This window comes from Sus scrofa, chromosome 6, assembly GCF_054392235.1.
Source record: "Sus scrofa isolate SSC_HxYL_T2T_F1_AM1 chromosome 6, Sscrofa_HxYL_maternal_Yorkshire_Landrace_v2.0, whole genome shotgun sequence".
NCBI classification, from domain to species: domain Eukaryota; kingdom Metazoa; phylum Chordata; class Mammalia; order Artiodactyla; family Suidae; genus Sus; species Sus scrofa.
The window spans coordinates 65,174,920-65,194,348 of NC_139388.1; the positions used below are offsets into that span (position 1 = coordinate 65,174,920).

At 48.3% G+C, this 19,429-nt stretch overlaps 1 protein-coding gene across 12 annotated transcripts in view; it reads right to left on the bottom strand.

Moving 5' to 3' along the window:
* Positions 1-2,444: 2,444 nt before the first annotated feature.
* The window catches only part of ZFP28 (ZFP28 zinc finger protein), a 183,404-nt gene continuing 166,419 nt past the window's right edge, over positions 2,445-19,429 (bottom strand). The window contains exons 3-9 of one of the 12 annotated variants that reach the window (XM_084962197.1): positions 16,360-16,486; positions 16,163-16,258; positions 14,135-14,298; positions 13,131-13,242; positions 12,490-12,585; positions 7,331-7,364; positions 2,445-7,169 (exon numbers count right to left, since the gene is read on the bottom strand). In XM_084962197.1, the coding sequence (XP_084818323.1) occupies positions 7,342-7,364; positions 12,490-12,585; positions 13,131-13,242; positions 14,135-14,298; positions 16,163-16,258; positions 16,360-16,486 (618 nt within the window). In that variant the 3' untranslated portion in view covers positions 2,445-7,169; positions 7,331-7,341. Of the gene's footprint in view, positions 7,170-7,330; positions 7,365-12,489; positions 12,678-13,130; positions 13,243-14,134; positions 14,299-15,672; positions 16,259-16,359; positions 18,177-19,429 lie in introns of all 12 variants that reach the window. The other 11 variants (XM_084962196.1, XM_084962195.1, XM_084962193.1 and 8 more) reach the window with 11 other exon arrangements.

The window sequence follows — 19,429 nt, forward strand, 5'->3', positions numbered from 1 at the left end:
CTTCATGGACTCCATCACGAAGTGAAGGTCTGGCTGTGAAGACGCCAGCTCTCAGGAATCAATGTTTGCATTTTTTTTTTTTTTTTTTTTTTGTCTTTTTAGGGCTGCACTAGCAGCATATGAAGGTTCCCAGGCTAGGGGTTGAATCCGAGCTGTAACCTCCGGCCTAAGCCACAGCCGCAGCCACAGCCACAGCAGTTGCTGGGTCCCAGCCGCATCTGCGACCTACACCACAGCTCAGGGCAACGCCAGATCCTTAACCCGCTGAGCGAGGCCAGGGATAGAACCCTCAATCTCATGGTTCCTAGTCGGTTCGTTGACCGCTGAGTCTCGATGAGAACTCCGCCCAAGTGTTGCTGGTTTTTTTTTTTTTTTTTTTTTTTTTTTTTTTTTTTTTCGTCTTTTTGCCTTTCCTAGGACCGCTCCCGAGGCATATGGAGATTCCCAGGCTAGGGGTCGAATCGGAGCTGTAGCCACTGGCCTTCGACAGAGGCACAGCAAGGTGGGATCCGAGCCACGTCTGCAACCTACACCACAGCTCACGGCAACGCCGGATCGTTAACCCACTGAGCAAGGCCAGGGATCAAACCTGCAACCTCATGGTTCCTAGTCAAATTCGTGAACCACTGCACCACGACAGGAACTCCTGCCCAAGTGTTTTTAATTAAAACAAAACCCTAGTGTAGTTTCATCCCTGGGGATCAAAGATTAAATGCAGTGACAATATCAGATATCATTGGAGTTCCCTTGTCACGCAGCAGGTTAAGATCTGGCATTGTCGCTGCAGCGGTCCAGGTCGCTGTGGCATGGGTTTGATCCCTGGTCTGAGAATATCCCTATGCCACAGGTGTGGTAGGAAAAAAAAAAAAAAAAATCAGAAATCAGGACATTTGTAAGGTTACCTACCGAGGCTTATTTTGACCATTTCACTTTATTCTCGTGATTGAGTGCTGCCCTGTAATTCAGCTATTACACATACCCCAGTTGAGTACACTTCCCACATGGAATCACTCTCATGGGTCCTGGTCCCTAAAGGAGACAGAAGGAAATGTTTAGTGTGTTGCGGTTTTGTGTCAAAAGAACATGGAAAGACTACTGGACCCTGACAGGGGACCTTGCAAAAGGAGCATGGACATAAATTATCCAAGCAGGTTAATAAAAACTCCTGTATTCTTTCAAGTCCTTGTATATTTCAAATCCTCAAAGTTTCAAAAACCGTGTCCTAGGACTTCCCGTCGTGGTGCAGTGGAAACGAATCCGACTAGGAACCGCAATGTAGCAGGTTTGATCCCTGGCCTTGTTCAGTGGGTTAAGGATCCGGCGTTGCCATGAGCTGTGGTGTAGGTCACAGACGAGGCTTGGATCTGGTGTTGCTGTGGCTGTGGCGTAGGTTGGTGGCTACAACTTCGATTAGACCCCTAGCCTGGGAACCTCCATATGCCACGGGTGCGGCCCTAAAAGACAAAAAAACAAAAACAAAAACCTGTGTCCTAGATTTCTGATGCACAATAAAGGATAAATTTCTGGATGAGATTAATTTATCTGTCTGGATTTCTAACTGTAGGTCATTTTAAATTCAGAGTTTGGTTATCAAGAGCGCAGTAATAGTGGAACTAGAAAAGCAGACCGGAGTTTTCTGTCACCAGATGTATAGCAAAGAGAATTCGTGTGGGAGGGGAGTTCTTAAGGTGTGAGAGAGAAAATCAAATTTTCTAAGATGCTTGAATCTTTTGTGATGGTCCCAATCCAAATGGGTTCAGATCTTTCCCAACACTTCACGTCCAGGTGGCAGGGTTGGGAATTCACTAAGTACCACAGCTCTGCAAATACCTGGATCTGCTGCTGCATTTGGCTTTCAGCAACTGCCAGCCCTGGGGTTAGAAGTGTTAGGATGTCTCCCAACACAGTCACAGGAAGGGTCTGATTTCGATGCCTTCCTTAATGTCAGAATTTCAAATGGTCTCTCACAACTGTATCATGATATCTTTTCCTAATGCGAAACAGGATTACAAGTTTCTCTTTCAATCTTTAATGCTTTGCTTCTCTAAATCCAATAATCATCCTCTAGTACCAATTTTTATGAGAATACAAGATGTCCCTAATATAGAATCAGAAGTTAAATACTGGAAGAATACCAGGTGCCTCAGAGATTTAAAGAACTGAGCAGGAGTTCCTGTTGTGGTGCAGTGGTTAACGAATCCGACTAGGAACCATGAGGTTGCGGGTTCAGTCCCTGGCCTCGCTCAGTGGGTTAACGATCCGGTGTTGCTGTGAGCTGTGGTGTAGGTTGCAGATGCGGCTCGGATCCTGTGTTGCTGTGGCTCTGGCATAGGCTGGGGGCTACAGCTGATTAGACCCCTAGCCTGGGAACCTCCATACGCCTCAGGAGCGGCCCAAAGGAATAGCAAAAAGACAAAAAAAAAAAAAGGAACAAAAAACTAGGATGCTGGGAAGCAGGAATCATTTTAATGGGTCAGATAGGTAGAGATGCAGAAATCTTTAGGATGCTGCCACAAGCTGACTTAATCCCACCTATTTCCAATCCAGCAGTGATATTCCACATCCTTAACAGATGGTACAATAAGGGGCCCAAATGATCAAGATGAATCCTGACTAAAAGAAAACATCCATTGTGGCCACACATAAAGCCTAATATTGGCCCTGTGTCGCCAATCAAAACGCAAAGAATGAAAAACCTGATTGGCTTAAATGGAGCCACATGTAACTGGCAGTTCACTAGAACAATACAGAATGAAGAAAGGCAAACTGCCAACAAAAAGCTAGGAAAAGTGTGTGTTAAAGACAAAAACAGATTTCAGTATACACACATATTCAATATTAATTTTTACTTTATGACTACAAGATGGTTTTACACATACGGTTCTGCAAATCATGTATTTCATTTAATACATTGTGAATGGACAATACTCCATAGGAGCAAATGTAGATCTTTTTTCTACTAACTGGATAATACTGCATTGAAAAAAAAATCACAATTTAATCAATCAGCTTGGCGAGACACTGAAATCCTTATTCGCCACTGCTAAAACAGTTTTGCAGTAAACATGATTTATACCTGTCTATTTATTCCAATGGGGTAAAAACTCTTAGACCCAGAATTTGTTTCAAAAGGAACGCACATTTACCATATGGATAGGTCATGCCGTACCGCCACCCTAAACAGGAGACAGATCTACACTGGGAAGGATGAACAGCTTCCTGTTTGCCCACACTGACACCGGTATGGGCTATTACCCACATTTTAGGTTTCAATCCAGGAACCCAGATCTGTTTTAAATTCGTAATTTTCAGATCAACAAAGAACCTAACAAATGTTCTTTGAAGTCTTCAGCCAGGACGGGCCTATTCCCCCCCTTCCCGTTTTCCATGTGTAACAGCTCTGTGTTCCTAAATGACAGAGTCTTTCATACGGGTTGTGTGTATTTTCCGCCAATTGTTTTACATCTTTTTGGCAGGTTTCGCCATACTGAAGTGTACCTCTTTGTACTGGCCGGCTTATTCTCTTCCTCGTGTTTTCCGGAGCTCCATGTCCTAGTCAGGAAAGCCTTTCTCCTTTCTGTATCTGCCTCTGACACGTTACTTCATAATTAGAGCTGCTAAATACAATCGTATTATATTTCTGTTAGCTCGAGGTATGCTTCTCTTCTTTTGGAGAGCAGATAATCAATTGTTAAACATCATTTCCCCAACAATGCAAAACAAATCTTATTACATACCCGAATATTTGTTCAAATGTCCTGCTATGTTTGCCAAATCCTCCTTCCTTGTTTTGTTTCAAATCAAACTGTCAAAGCAATCATATCCTATTGGGATTCTGTTGTAAATGACAAGCACAGAATTCGGGGTTTTTTTGGCTGCAGTGTGCAGCGGCTTGATGTGGGATCCTGGTTCTCAGATCAGGCACTCAACTGGGCTACAGTGGTAAAAGCGCCAAATCCTAACCACTAGACCACCAGGGAACTCCCAACAATTTACAAACATTTCAACAGCATTACCTCATCTAGAAAAATAATGTATTTCTTCTTTTGTTGACGTATTTTCTATTGTTCGACAGTTTAATAATATCTTTCCACCTCTATTCGTAGACTGCTTTATAGATTTCCTTGCTATTGATGGGAGACTTGTATTATCCTCATAGAAATAAGTACAACCTTCTGCGTATTTTTCTCTGCATGAGAGCAGGAGTTGGCTTCTCTGCACCAGAAGGGGAAGTAAATATCAGGTTTTGCAGACAGGACCATCTCTGCTGCAGCTACTCAGCTCTGCCACCAGGGACTGAAAGCAGCCACGGGCAGTACGTAAACACACCAGCATGGCTATGAGCCAATAAAATTTATTCATGGACACTGAAATTTAAATTTCATTATTTTCATAAACTCTTTTCACCTGTTCCTCTATTGAAGTAATTTTTAAAAATCAGATCATGGGCCACATAAACAGTCAGTGAGACTGGCCGTGCGTCACAGTCCAGATCAGTTTATCACAATGTTAGCGGTTCCTCGAAAATTTAATGGAACTCACTCACAAGCCCAGGTCACTTTCAGTGATCAACACTGGCAAAATTTTCTAATTCTTGAGTAACATGTCAGAAGGGTTTTGTTTGTTTTGCTTTTTTTAGGACTGCACTCACAGCACGTGGAAGGTCCCAGGCTAGGGGTCAAATCAGAGCTACAGCCACAGGACAACACCACAGCCACGGCAACATCAGATCCGAGCCGTGTCTATGACTTAACACCACAGCTCGTGGCAACACCGGACCCCTGACCCACTGAGCGAGGCCAGGGATCGAACCCGCATCCTCATGGATACCAGTTGGATTCACTTCCGCTGTACCACAATGGGAACTCCCACATGTCAGAAGTCTTAACTCTTGCATGTAAACCTTACCTTTTGCTAATTGATTCGGTTCTTTGGTTCTGGGTGGCCTACTCATCTGAGTTCTCTACACACTTTCTAGTAATTTTCTCACCAAGGTCACAGCACCCACACTTATGCATATAAGTGAAAAGCCACAACACTGATTTGACAGTACAGAATCAAGTTTTAAGTCAACAAAGGCACAGCCTCATTGACTATCTTGAAACTCCTGCTCCTGATCTAAAATTTGGTTTCTCCTAGCTTCACTCTATGCATCATTTTCAGTCAAGAGTTAACTATGGCAACTTTCCGATGTCCAAAAATAATGTTTTTAAAAGAGCTAATATTACTGAACACTTAGTATGGACCAGCCATTGTGCTACACACATCTTGCGCATGAACCGATTTGAAGGATCTCAACTAAGTTCCCACCCACATGAGGAGTGAATGAGTTTCATGTCCACACAAAAAAACCATCATTCTGACCGCAACATAAACAACCAACTTTTACGGGACAAAAGCAGAACGATATGAAGAACAGAGAGACGAGCTTTTCCGCTGCTGCGGCAGGGGCTCGTGATGCTATGGTGGTGGGAGGGAGGGTGGATTCCAGAGAAACTTGGGTACCAGATCCACAGGGCTCAACGTGGAGGGTACAGAAGGGCGTGTGGAGGCCCCCCCAGGGTGCGCTCTCTGGTGTGCGGAGTGGGAGGCCTGCCTGAAGGCCTTCCTGCTTCTCTTGGGGCCGTGGGGTCTCTCCCCCGTGTGCACTCGTTTGTGCTGATTGAGGTGTCCGATCTGGATGAAGGTCTTCCTGCACTCCTTGCACTCGTACGGCTTCTTTCCAGAATGAATTCGCTGGTGGACGCTGAGGGACTGGCGGTGGCTGAAGGCTTTGCCACACGCGCTACATTCGTATGGCTTCTCCCCAGTGTGACTCCTTCGGTGACAGATGAGGGACGATTTCGTCTTGAATGCCTTCCCGCACTCGAGGCACTCGTAAGGCCTTTGTCCAGTGTGAAGCCTCTGATGCTGAGTGCAGGATGAGTTATCCCCAAAGGCCTTCCCACACTCCATACATTTATAGGGTTTCTCTCCAGTGTGAACTCTCTGGTGCTGAATAAGATGTGTGGTCTGGCTGAAGGCCTTCCCGCACTCCTTACACTCATAGGGCTTCTCCCCTGTGTGCGTTTTCTGATGCTGTGCGAGGTGAGCCTTCTGCGTGAAAGCTTTGCTGCACACCTTACATTCATAGGGCTTCTCTCCAGTGTGAATCCTCTGATGGGTGGCCAGCTGGGAGCTGATGCTGAAGGACTTACCGCACTCCCCACATTCAAAGGGCTTCTCTCCAGTGTGAATCCTCAGGTGGCTGGCAAGGTGTATGTTCTGCCTAAAGGCTTTGCCGCACTCCTTACACTTGAAAGGCTTCTCTCCAGAATGTACCCTCTGGTGCTGAGTGAGTGACGCATGGTGGCTGAAGGCTTTTCGACACACGTCACACTCATAGGGTTTCTCTCCAGTATGAATCCTCTGATGGACAGTCAGGGATGAGCCATACCTGAAGGATTTGTCACACACATCACATTTGTAGGGCTTCTCTCCAGTATGAATTCTCCTGTGCTGATTGAGTCCGATGTGGTCACTGAAGGCTTTCCCACAGTCGATGCAGTCAAAGGGTTTCTCCCCGGTGTGGTAGTACCTCCAGTGGCGGATGAGGGATGTGTTCTGTATGAAGGCTTTCCCACACTCGATACATTCGTAGGGCTTCTTGCCAGTGTGACACCTCTGATGCCGGGCAAAGGACGAGCCATCGCTAAAGGCCTTTCCACATTCATTACATTTATAGGGCTTCTCTCCAGTGTGAATTCTCTGATGGACGGTGAGGGATGAGCTCTGGGTAAAAGTTTTCTTACATTCATTACATTTGAAAAGTTTTTTTCCTGAATAGATTCCTGCATGCTTTATTACCACTGAATTTTGGGGGAAAGCTTTTTTAACTGAATCACGACTGTGAACTCTCTCTTGTGAAACATCCAAATGGAACCATCTTCCAGATTTGTTATATATACGCTCTCTTTCCTTAGAGAGGGTTTTGTTATGGGTGACAGGCTCTCGCCTGAATTGTGTCTCTTGACCTACCAGCTTCCTTTCAAACAGACCCCCAGAATCCCAGCTTCCTCTGAAAGTGGAACACTCTAGGTTATTAGTGTTTGAAGTTCTGTCTGTTACCACTTCAGCAAATGAATCCTGCTTTGGAAGTAATTCCTGGGTCTCATGTATAGACTGTTGGCCTGAAAGATAAAAGTAATAAATAAGAAACATTTTCTTTATCATATATTAGGAAAAAAAGATAAGCTACGAAAAGGAAAACTGTGAAGACTCATTGTTAAATTAAGCCCTAATGCAACACTGTGCACCTCCAAACCTCATAAGCATGCAATCGACAACGCACCTGAAGAGACCTCAGACTAATCGCATATAGGAACCTAGGAGAGGTGAGTAGAAAAAAAGTTAAGTATATGTGGAATCAGTAACATGTCAGCAAAGTGAGGAATTGTTAAAATGTTCGGCAATCCCAGCACCTAAAACTACAGCCTATGACACACGCTGTCTTTACTACCCTCTCACCCCCGTCTACGCAGCTTCAAGGCCAGGGCAGTCAGCACATCGCAAAAGCTGTTCCAGGAAGCATGCCAAGCACAAAAAGACAACGTATTCTACAGCATTCATTAGTGCAACTCGAGATCCTCATACTAAGCGAAGTTAAGTCAGAAAGAGAAAGACAAACACTGCACAATATTGCTTATATGTGGAATCTAGAATATGGCACAAATGAACCTATCTACAAAACATAAACAGACTCACAGACATGGAGAACAGACTTGCCAAGGCGGAGTGGTGAGGGAGTAGATGGATGGGGAGTTTGGGGTTAGTGGATACAAACTACTCCCTTTAGAGTGGATAAGCAGTGAGGTCCTCCTATACAGCACAGGGAACTGTATCCAGACTCCAGATACAGACCATGATGGAAGATGGGATGAGAAAAAGGATGTACGTATACATGTATGACGGGGTCACTATGCAGTACAGCAGAAATCAGCACAATATTACCAATCAACTATACTTTAAGGAGAACAAAACATTCTTTAGGATGGCCTGAAAGCCCAACCTCTCCTCCATAACCAGAAACAGTGTTCTTGTCAACCATATCTTATGTGACTCATTTCAACAAAACCTACATTGCCCACTGGCGGCTAAAGCCCAGAAGGCACATGAGATCACGTCTACATTTACCTGCTTGCTCCCACAAGCGTGACGAAATTCTCCTGTCTTCTTCGGCTACTCACTAGTGGAGAGGGCCTTCAATTTCATTTTTCATTTTTTTTGGCCCTGCCCACAGCATGCAAAGTTCCCAGGCCAGGGACTGAACCTCCTAGGCCACCAGGAAACTCCTAGTTTCTCATTTTGAAGAGATTTCTTTGATCAAAACAGTGAGTGTGGATATTACATTTAATTATATTATACACACTAATGAAGAAGCGTATGTCTTATCTCAGACTATCATCTTGCAGGGAGGAGGAGTGAATATGCCTGAAATCCTTGTGCTAAATCACTCAGCATGTTCCGAAAATTTGTGCAAGTAGAGTTATATATAGATACACAGAGATCAAAGTGAACCTGGGAGATGACGCAGAAAGTGAGATGTGTCGGGAAAGATGATCTTAAAAAAGGGAAAAGAGGAGTTCCCGTTGTGGTTCAGGGGTTAATGAACCTGACTAGTATCCATGAGAATCAGGTTCGATCCCTGGCCTTGTTCAGTGGGTTAAGGATCAGGTGTTGCCGTGAGCTGTGGTGTAGGTTGCAGATGCGGCTTGGATCCTGCATTGCTGTGTCTGTGGCGTAGGCTGGCAGCTGCAGCTCTGATTGGACTCCTAGCCTAGGAACCTCCATATGCTGCTGGTGTGACCCTAAAAAAACCCCAAAAACGGGGGGGGGGGGGGATGAAAGCATTTTTTAAAATGACATCTAGATGATTAATGAGAACCTACTGTAGAGCAAAGGAAAATCTACTCAATAGTTTGTAACCACCTATATGAGAAAAAAGAATGAATATAGTTTTATGTATGGCTCATTCACCTTGTTGTGCACCTGAAACTAATACAATATTTTAAGTCAACTATACAGCAATAAAATTAAATTTTAAAATAAAATAATAAATAAAAGAATAATGAAGCACCAACATAAAATGACACCTAAACACCAAAAGCTTTCCTCCTTAGATCAGCAACTATCCAATGATGTCTTCTCTCACAACTTCTACTCAACACTGCACTGGAAATCCTAGCCAAAGCATTTAGAAACAGACATAAAAGGCATACAAATTAGAAAGGGGTAAAACTATCTGTAGATGACATGATCCCACATGTCTTTAAAGTTTCTTTAGAAAACCCTAAAGAATCTACAAGAAAAGTATTAGAGCTAATTCATCAATTTATCAAAACTGCAGAATATGAGATCAACACACAAAAATCAGCTGTATTTCCATACACTAGGAACAATCTGAAAAGGAAATTAGGAAAATAATCCCATGAAAAATAACCCCGAAAGAGTAAGTTATTTAGGAATAAAGTTACCTAAAAAGGTGCAAGAACGTACACAGAAAACCGCACGACTTTGCTTAATAACATTAAGACCGAAGTAAATGGAAAAACATCTTGTGTTCACGGACAGGACGACTCAGTGGCGTGAAGTAACAGAAAGACCCAAACAAATTCACTGTGTGGTACAAACAGGAGAAATACATCTATTAATAAAAAGAAAAAAACGGAGTTCCCGTCATGGCGCAGTGGTTAATGAATCCGACTAGGAACCATGAGGTTGCAAGTTCGATCCCTGGCCTCACTCAGTGAGTAAAGGATCCAGCATTGCCATGAGCTGTGGTGTAGGTTGCAGATGTGGCTCGGATCCCGTGTTGTGTGGCTCTGGTGTAGGCCGGCGGCTACAGCTCCCATTAGACCCCTGGCCTGGGAACCTCCCCATCTGCCACGAGTGCAGCCCTGAAAGGACAAAAAGCCAAAAGAAAAACAAAAGAAAAGAAAAAGAAAAAAATCAAAGTTAAAGCTTCTGTAAATGATACCGTCCAATCTGAAATATTAGATAGTGAGAAACATCACATGCAAATCTTTCAAGCCACAGGAAACTGGGAAAAAATACATCACCTTTATAAAAGAGGATTTACATTCATGCTTTATAAAGGCAAGGAAAACAGTCCCAACAGAAATATGGGCCGTGGGCATGAAGAAAATAATCTCTAAAACAAATCTAAACGGATACATTCCGAACATCATAAGTGGTCTGTGAGATAAAACCTAAACAAAACTCAATATTCAACCAACAGCTTGGAAAATACTAAACAAAACCCAAAATAGTCATTACTGGTGAAGCTGTCTGAAAACAAGTACTCTCATATATTGTTTGCTGATAGTATTGGAGCCTGCCAAGAAACTTCAAAAACATATACAATTTCATCACGCAAAGAAACATAGACAAACGGGATGACTGTTTGTTACAGGCAAAAACTGGAAAAGACAGGAACGTTCAAATGTCTTCAACAGTAAATTACTTAAGCAAATTACAGTATTTAAACAGACTGTAATCCCAGACTGCCACTTTGAAGATGCAGTTTGTTTCTTTCTTTTTTTTGTCTTTTTGCCATTTGTTGGGCCACTCCTGCGGCATATGGAGTGTCCCAGGCTGGGGGTCGAATTGGCGCTGTTGCTGCTGGCCTAGGCCAGAGCCACAGCAACACAGGATCCGAGCCACGTCTGCAACCTACACCACAGCTCACGGCAACGCCGGATCGTCAACCCACTGAGCAAGGGCAGGGACTAAACCCGCAACCTCATGGTTCCTAGTCCGGTTCGTTAACCACTGCGCCACGACGGGAACTCCTGAAGATGCAGTTTCTGTCTAGTTCCTTAGATATGAAGAGAAGTTATCAGAAAAGTAGTAATACAGTTTCACAATGTTAAAAACTCCAATCAAGACAGAAACTCTTATTACCATATGTGAAAAAGTTTGAGATCATACATTAAGAGAAAGGATTTGACCACATTTCCGTAACAAAAAAATAACTTTAGGCCATCATCTTTCACCCAGTAAGAGGCAAAACATTTCCACAGAAATACTCACTGCTATGATGCTGCAATTAAACCTACACGTGTAGCTATCTGCTCCTCGTGAGTCCACTAAAAACAAAGACAGCTCGGAGTTTCTTTTGAGTACTCGTTATTGTCACTGCGGTGGTTGTGGTTTGATCCCTGGCTGGGGAGCTTCTGCATGCCAAGGGCACGACCAAAACAACACGGGGAGGTGGTGGGTGGGGGAGCTCTCAGAGCCTAGCAGATGTCCATTTCCAGGGGTACAGCCATCCCCCCAAGGCACAGTCTTCACTCACACAAAGGTGCCTACTCTAAGCCTACTTTTAATTCCAAGAAATGTGATGTAAGCTAACTGAGCAGTGGCACGTGTTCATCAGGGCTCGAATCAAGGGCCTGAAGTTGCTTTGTTTACAAATCATTATTTTTATTCCATTCTATTCTATTTTGCTTTTTAGGGCTGCACCCACAGCATGTGGAGGTTCCCAGGCCAGGGATCCAACAAGAGCTACAGCTGCTGGCCTGCAACACAGCCACGGCGACATCAAACCCAAGCCGAGTGTGTGACCTACACCACAGCTCATGGCAATGCTGGATCCATAAGCCACTGCACGAGGCCAGGGATCAATCCTGCAATCTCAGGGTTCCTAGTTGGATTCATATCCAGTGTGCCACAACGGGAACTCCTACAAATTGATTTTAGAGGTCATGATTTTCTATTCTTTTCCTAGACAGGTGACAGTATTATACTTTTTTTTTTTTTGGCCACACCCATGGCATGTGGACGTTCCCAGGCCAGGGACTGAACCCATGCCATAGCAGCAACTTGAGCCACTGCAGTGACGCCAGATCCTTAACCCCCTGAGCCATCAGGGGACTCCAGCATTACACTTCCTAAAAACCATTATTTTCAGAAGTTTCTTTCCTTCCTTGTATATCGGATGAGGAAGATCCGTCTGCTCTCGTCTTGGACGGAAACAAGGCCGTGTGGGGTCTTCTCCTTTGCCTCTGTGATGCCGCAAGGGGCATTTCGCAGGCTCTACTTCCTGCGAGTCGCCCGTGTGCATGTCTCACCTCCTCCACTACGATGACCACCTGAGGGTCTGCGGCGCAGTGGAAACCCTCTTTCTCCCGCCGCCTGCTAGCGCCCAGCAGAGGGGCTCCCTTGAACAACTTCCATTCCCGGTTCTTACAAGAATGGATGCATCTCATCACCAAGATCAGACCTTTGGAAGCCAGCTCAAAAGTACCCTGGGGCAGGAAGAGGTCGCTGACGGAAGCGTGGCCAATCCATACCAGAGACCGAGTACAGGAGCAGCGCTACAGGGGGTGGGGGGAAGGCTGAGAGCCCTGAGCTCAGCCTCCTTCCAGACCTGAGGACGGGGCGCAGCCTCTGCCGGGAAGGTTACACTCTAAGCTGCCATGGCCTTTCCAGCCCAGGCCGCCCACTCACCTGAGGACAGGCCTCTCGCCAGCTCTCGCGGCAGCCTCCAGGGTGCCTTTGCGTGCTCCAGCAGCGAGACCAGATCCGGCTCAGACACACGGTGTCCTGCACGTGGGAAGAGACACGGGCCCCGGTCAGCTCCTTGCCATTCCTAACTGGACAACCGGCTCCTTGGCTCTGATGGGAAAGTGTTCTTTCTATGACAGGAGAGCCAGGGAGACACGTGGATAAGGGTCTGAAAGACTGAGGATGATGCTTCAAGCACGAAGAAGACACTAACTCTCAACTCCACAAATGTCATGCTCTTAGGAATCGCGAGTAAGGAATTCCTGCTGTGGCGCAGTAGGCTAAGGATCTGGTGTTGTCTCCGTGGTGGCACAGGTTCAATCCCTGGCCTGGTGCAGTGGGTTAAGGATCTGGCATGGCTGCGGCTGTGGTGTAGGTCACAGCTGCGGCTCAGATTCGATCCCTGGACTGGGAACCCCCATGTGCGGCAGGGGTGGCCAAACAAGTAAAAAAAAAAAAAAACAGGAGTAAAAATTCAACCCAGAGCTTTAGGAGACACCACCCAACACATGCACAACTCAAAACGGAGGAAGGAAAGGGGGCGGGATCCTGTCGACTCAGATTTGGGAGCGAGACGTCCTTACCCGCTGGCCGAAGACCGTGGTGCTCCCACACGGCGTCCTTACGGAAGCTCTTCCGAGCAGGGCCTGGATGCGGGGGGAGGTCCAGGTCCACGCTTGTGACGGTCACCACACCCTGAAATGGCACAAACATGCTTTTCATCCAACCCTGCTCGCGAACCCGCAGAGGCTCTGGGGGAGGGAGCTGTGTCCACGCGCTGTGACGGATGCCCTGTGCCAAGAGGGATCCAGGTCACACAATGACTGAGCCACTTATGTCATGTATATTTGGGGGGAAAAGAAAGAAAAACAGGGGAAACTGTTTCTGCCACGTGGAGTCTAATTTTGTGGAGGAGGACAAACTGACACAGGAAACGAATGTTCTCAAGCTCACTGGAGGCCTCCCCACCCTCAAAACAGGCTGTGCGATGAGACCGGCAGGGCTTTTCTCTCATGTGAAATCTTGGGTTGAGATCCTGGCTTAGGTTTTCTCACGCTCATGATCCTCCAAATGTTTCTGATCTAAACACATCTGTTTGTGACTCTCTGTGACCCAGTGTCCCCCCGGCTTTTCTCATAGGTATCAAGACTGTGGGTCCTGGAGTTCGCGTTGTGGCTAGTGGAAACAAACCCAACTAGTATCCATGAGGACGCAGGTTTGATCCCCGGCCTCGCTCAGTGGGTTAAGGATCCGGTGTTGCCATGAGCTGTGGTGTAGGTTGCAGACGGGGCTCAGATCTGGTGTCGCTGTGGCTGTGGTGTGGGCCGGCGGCTACAGCTCGAATTCGACCCCTAGGCTGGGAACCTCCACATGCCGTGAGAGCGGCCCCAGAAAAAGGAAAAGACGGGGGTCCTCTCGGGGCGGGGGTGGGGTGGGGGGCTGCTCTGTCCTGGACCCCCAGGGAACTTGCCCCACTCGGAAGAAGGGTTTCTGTGTGAAAGACACCGCGTCCTCCTCGAAGTGCCCCGCTGGAGATCTCGCAAACCCTATCTGAACGTGTCTCATGCCCGCTTCTGTCCTGACTCACCGCCTGCTGCTCCAACAGAGCGCGGTAGCCCCAGTCGCACCCTAGCGCGGGGCCCTCGAGACCGCGGTTGGCGAGTCTCTCCACCAGCACCGCCTGCGATAACTTCTCTTCGAAGCAGCTCTTCTTTGAAGACGCCTCCTTGGCCTTTGGCACAGCTTGTGGGTCTACAAGATATTTTAAAGAAAGTATCTTTTTTGTGTATTAGTGTGAAGACATTTTCCAAAATGGAATTCAATGAATTAAAATCCTCAAAAAACCCCAAAAAACCCACATTACTTTGAATCGTTTTGATATGGCCAACTGGCCTTCCAGTCCCCAAACTGTGGACCTTTCATCCTCAAGGACACGATGTGAACTTTCGCAGCTAAACGCTCGGCAAGGAAAGCATGTCGTGTTAGTGGAGAGAGAGGCTCACGAAGTGCCCGAGAGGAGACGCCTCACGGAGATTTCAACTAAGATAAAACGTGGCCAATACAGACAAAGAAGGGGCCGAGGCCACAGGAGGAAACACCACACCATCCTTAGTCCAGCTCGAGGAAGCCTCCCTTTGATGCTTTCTCCATTTAGCAAAAACTTCTTCTCTAGCTCTTTTTTCTTCCCTTAAATAATGTCTCTCTCTCTCATTAAATTTTTTTTTAATTTTTAACTTTTTTTGTCTTTGTGCCTTTTCTAGGGCTGCTCCTGCGGCATATGGAGGTCCCCAGGCTTAGGGGTCGAATTGGAGCTGTAGCCACTGGCCTACACCAGAGCCACAGCAACTCGGGATCCGAGCCGCGTCTGCAACCTACACCACAGCTCACGGCAACGCTGGATCCTTAACCCACTGAGCGAGGCCAGGGATCGAACCCGCAACCTCACGGTTTCTAGTCGGATTCGTTAACCACTGCACCATGACAGGAACTCCGTCTCTCTTTTTTTAAATGACAATGCTAACTACCCCGTGTTCAGATGCTAGTCTTAACAGTGCAAGTCTTCAAAATTGACTAAGGTCTCAGCGAGAGAGGAGGGAGCAGCAGCAGGAAAAAACCAGTTCCGCCTCGGAAACCTAGCTCAGAATGTGATTTAGTACCATGATAAGGGGCAGGCCTTCCCCCCAAACACCATGCCGTCTCTCCCGGGCCATGGGATGAGCCTCGTGAGCGTGGCAATCAGTTAAGTGTCCTGCTGGTACAAACTCTTCCTCTGAAGTGCGATGTGAACAAGGAGGTCCCACGAGAGTCCCAGTTCTTTAGAAACTGTGTCGCATCCAGGATTCCAGCAACCTCCAGAGACATCTGTATCCTGACTCTGCCTCTGGTGGTATTAATTGGCTGTTCCAGAAATAATGCTGTGGTGGGAATCTCTGGATTCCCCAGCGGAATGAATACCACGGCACCAACATTCCCTCCAATCACAATCAGTGTTCTTTCCGTGTGGGAGCCAAATGGGGCTGTCGGCCTGAACCCAGACTGCTCACGGCCCACGCAATCATCTCCCGACCCCTGACCCCTACTCCTCCTCTGCCCTCTCACCCTCCCGCCCAGGCTCTACTCTCGTACCTCGGTTTCCCTGGCTCAAGTCGGACATGACTGTTTTCTCCCTCTTAGGTCCCTGCCGACACCTGTGCTACGGAGGAGGGCACAGCCACCGCACTGGCGGGCACAGCCCGGCCCCGGCGCCCCTGGGACGGCCGGCACCCGGGTGACAGCCTCGCGCAAAGCTGACCCACAGTAAACACCGGTCAGGAGAAGGCCGTGAGTGAAAGTCGTATCATCAGAGAGATGGGACCGTAAAAACCACGGCACAGTCAGCCAGAGGTTCTTCTGGAGCAGAGGGGACTGTGAGAGCCAAGAAGCTGCTGGGAAAAGACGAGGGTACGTTTGGAGGGAGCAGAGGTGGAGGAAGAGCTGGAGAAGGACAATCTGGACAGCTCGGCCGCGATTCCCCCTCCGGCCAGAGGCTCAGGAGGAGCCTGGGGAGGGTCCCTCGCGTCCGAGGGGGCGGGGCTGTGCCGCAGTGACCTGGGCTCCCCTGCGCCCCCGCGCTCACCTGGGCACCCGCCGCCTGGCAGCTTTCTCTTCACCGTCCAGGGCTCCTTCCTCTGCTCCAACGAGGAGATCATGTCGGGCTTAGAGCTGCAAAGCCCTGGAGAGGGAAGAGCAAAGGGGCTGCGGTCAGGCTGGGGCTCTTCCCCGGCGTGGAAGAGGGCGGAGCCGGGCGGGGAGATACGAGAGCAGGACCCTCACCCAGCGAGACCAGGTTTCTGTAGTTCTCCAGCATCACGCTCCGGTAGAGGCTCCTCTGAGTCGCGTCCAGCCAGGCCCACTCGTCCTGGGAGAAGTCCACGGCCACGTCCCCAAAGGTGACCGAGCTCTGCAAGGACAAAGCCCCGTCCGTGCTGGCGCAGGGCACATGCCCCCCAGGGCCCACGTCGACGTCAGGACCCCCGGTTCCCGGAAGGTTTGGAGCCAGGGCCTTGAGGAAGGGAGGGCGAGTTGAGAGAGGCCGCAGGGCTGGGCCGTGATCCAGTCTGACCGGTGGTCTTTCTTGAAAGACAAAGAAGAAACCAGGGGCGGCGGAGTCCAGAGGGGAAACCAGGTGAGGACACAGCAAGAGGGGAGCGCCTGCGAGTCGGGAAAAGAGGCCGCAGGGGGGACAACGCCGCCGACCCCTCGATCATGCACAGCCTCCAGGGCCGCGAAGGGTGCATGTGCACACTGCCAGGTGCGGGGCACTGTCCTGGCAGCCTCTGCAACCCCACACAGGGCTCCGAGGATACCGTCTCTTCTCTCTAGGTAAGACATTATACGTGGGAGGAATGCTCTCCGGTGACCTGGAAATCTAGGCAACTGATGGACAGCTGACCTCATCGTGGCATCCTCTACAGAGAAACACTGGGAGAGAGGGAGGGAGAGCGCGAGCATGCGCCAGAGCCCCTACCTGTGGAGAGGTGGCAGTTTTGTGCAGGTGAAAGAAGCACGCACAAGAGAAATGCGTGACTCTGATTCTAAACAATAAATAATGGAGCCACGCTGTCACGTGCACGGTAGGTGCCAGAGCATTTTCCGCCACGGACACAGTCAGGCGGCCTGGACCAGCACGAGAACAGGAGACCAGAGACGCTGCTCTGGACAAGACCCCCAGTGTTCTCCTCCCGCACTGCAAGTAACGTAAACCCTCCTTCTCTCAGGAAAACAGCAGCGACAATGACAATGGGGAAATAAACCTGGAGGTGAACCTCACATGGCTGAACCGCATGCTGAGGTCTAAGGGCTTCCGTTTACTTTTTTAATGGGGGGGGGTGTTCTATTGACTTTTAGGGTTCACTGCATGTTGAATGTTCACCGAAAACAAACATGGGAGCTCCCACTGTGGCTCAGCGGGTTAAGAACCCAACACAGTATCTGTCCACGAGGATGTGAGTTGTGGGTTTGATCCCTGGCCTTGCGTAGTGGGTTAAGGATCCAGTGTTGCTGCCAGCTGCAGTGAAAGTTGCAGATGCGGCTTAGATCTGGTGTTGCTCTGGCTGTGGATTAGGCCTTAGCTGCAGCCCCGACTTTTGATTAAGGATCTGGTGGTGCTGCTGCTGTGGTGTGGGTTCCATCACTGGCTAGGAACTTCTGCATGCCAGGGGGGTGGCAGAAGGGCAGCAAGGAAGGAAGGACGGACTAAACCAAGAGAATTCTTTTTTCTGAAATAAAGATGGGTGTATAAGAATGAAAAATACAGTAAAGGTTTTAATTAATAAGATGCCTTTGAGAATCAAGGTGTATTGTGCAACATAGGAAACACAGCAAATACTTTATAACGGTTATAAATGGAGTATAACCTTTACCCACTGTGAATATTATGTTGTCCACTGAAACACATAAAACTGCACATCGAGGAGTTCCCATCGTGGCTCAGTGGTTAGCGAATCCGGCCAGGAACCATGAGGTTTTGGGTTCAATCCCTGGCCTTGCTCAGTGGGTTAAGGATCGCAGACGTGGCTCAGATCCTGCGTGGCTGTGGCTCTGGCGTAGGCTGGTGGCTACACCTCCGATTCCACCCCTAGCCTGGGAACCTACATATGCCGCAGGAGGGGCCCAAGAAATGCCAAAAAGACAAAACAAAAACAAAAACCCCACTGTACATTGAATATACCTCAAATGATAAAAGAATCAATGTGCCACCTGGGAGAAGCAGGGAGCATCGAGGAGGCAGGCCTGCTGCTCCTCCGCCCGCTGATGGCGGGATTTTATGTAGCAGCTTGTGATTTTAGTCTACAACGTGGACACACGCCAATGTATCTTAAACATTTAGTCAGTCCAACTCTGACCCCCGGCATCTGTGATTAACAGAGGGTAGGTTTCAGTGAGTAGCATCCTTGGTATGATGTGTGTGTGTTTCTTTTTTAATGGCTGTCCCTGCAGCATGTGAAGTTCCCGGGCCAGGGACTGAATCCCAGCCACAGCTGTTGCAGTGCCGGATCCTTTAACCCACTATGCAGGGCAGGGATCAAATCCATGCCTCTGCAGCGACCCGAGCGGCTGCGGTTGGATTCTTAACCCACTGCACCACGGTGGGAACTCTGCCTTGGGATGTTCAAAGCACAGACTCCATCAGTAAGCAAAAAAGTCCAACCACCCTAGAGGCTGAGCTCGAGACTGACCGCTCAGCTGCTCGAAACCTCAGCTACTTACGTAAGCCCTGTGTCTCCGGTGCCCACGTGTAAAAGGCAAAGAGCGACAGAACCAACCTCACAGACCTCGACGGGTTAAGCAGCGCTCAGAACCTGCCCTGCACATGCTCCGTGAACACTGGCTCTGCTGATGCTGACCAAAGGCTCAACCTTCCCATTTAAAGGCCGACCTCATTCTGCTGGAGATGAGGGTCACTCTGGGGTTTGGTCTGTGTCTACTGACACACTACCGCGTGTTCTTTAACTCACACCAACTGTGAAGACATTTTTAACGGAACCGTGTCAAGACAATTCAGAAGGGCCCACACACCCCGGAAACACCTGGTTAACACGTGCGGGAAGCAGCCAGGAACTGCCTGGTCCGCCTCGAGCAGAGCCGTGCTCACAGGCCTTTGAAATTTTACACAGGGGAACGAGAACACAGTCACACAGGACCATCAGTCACGCTTGCGGAAGGATCTGCCTTCACTTGGGGAAGCTGTTGGGAGCACTCTGAGCAGAAAGTGAAATGACAGAACCGGCTCCTCTGGCTACCGAGTTGGGAAGTGACCTCGAGGACCTTGAGAAGAAGGGGCCTGGTGTACATTAACGAGGACCAAGGCAGTGGTGGGCAGGGTGCCAATCGATAGATTCTG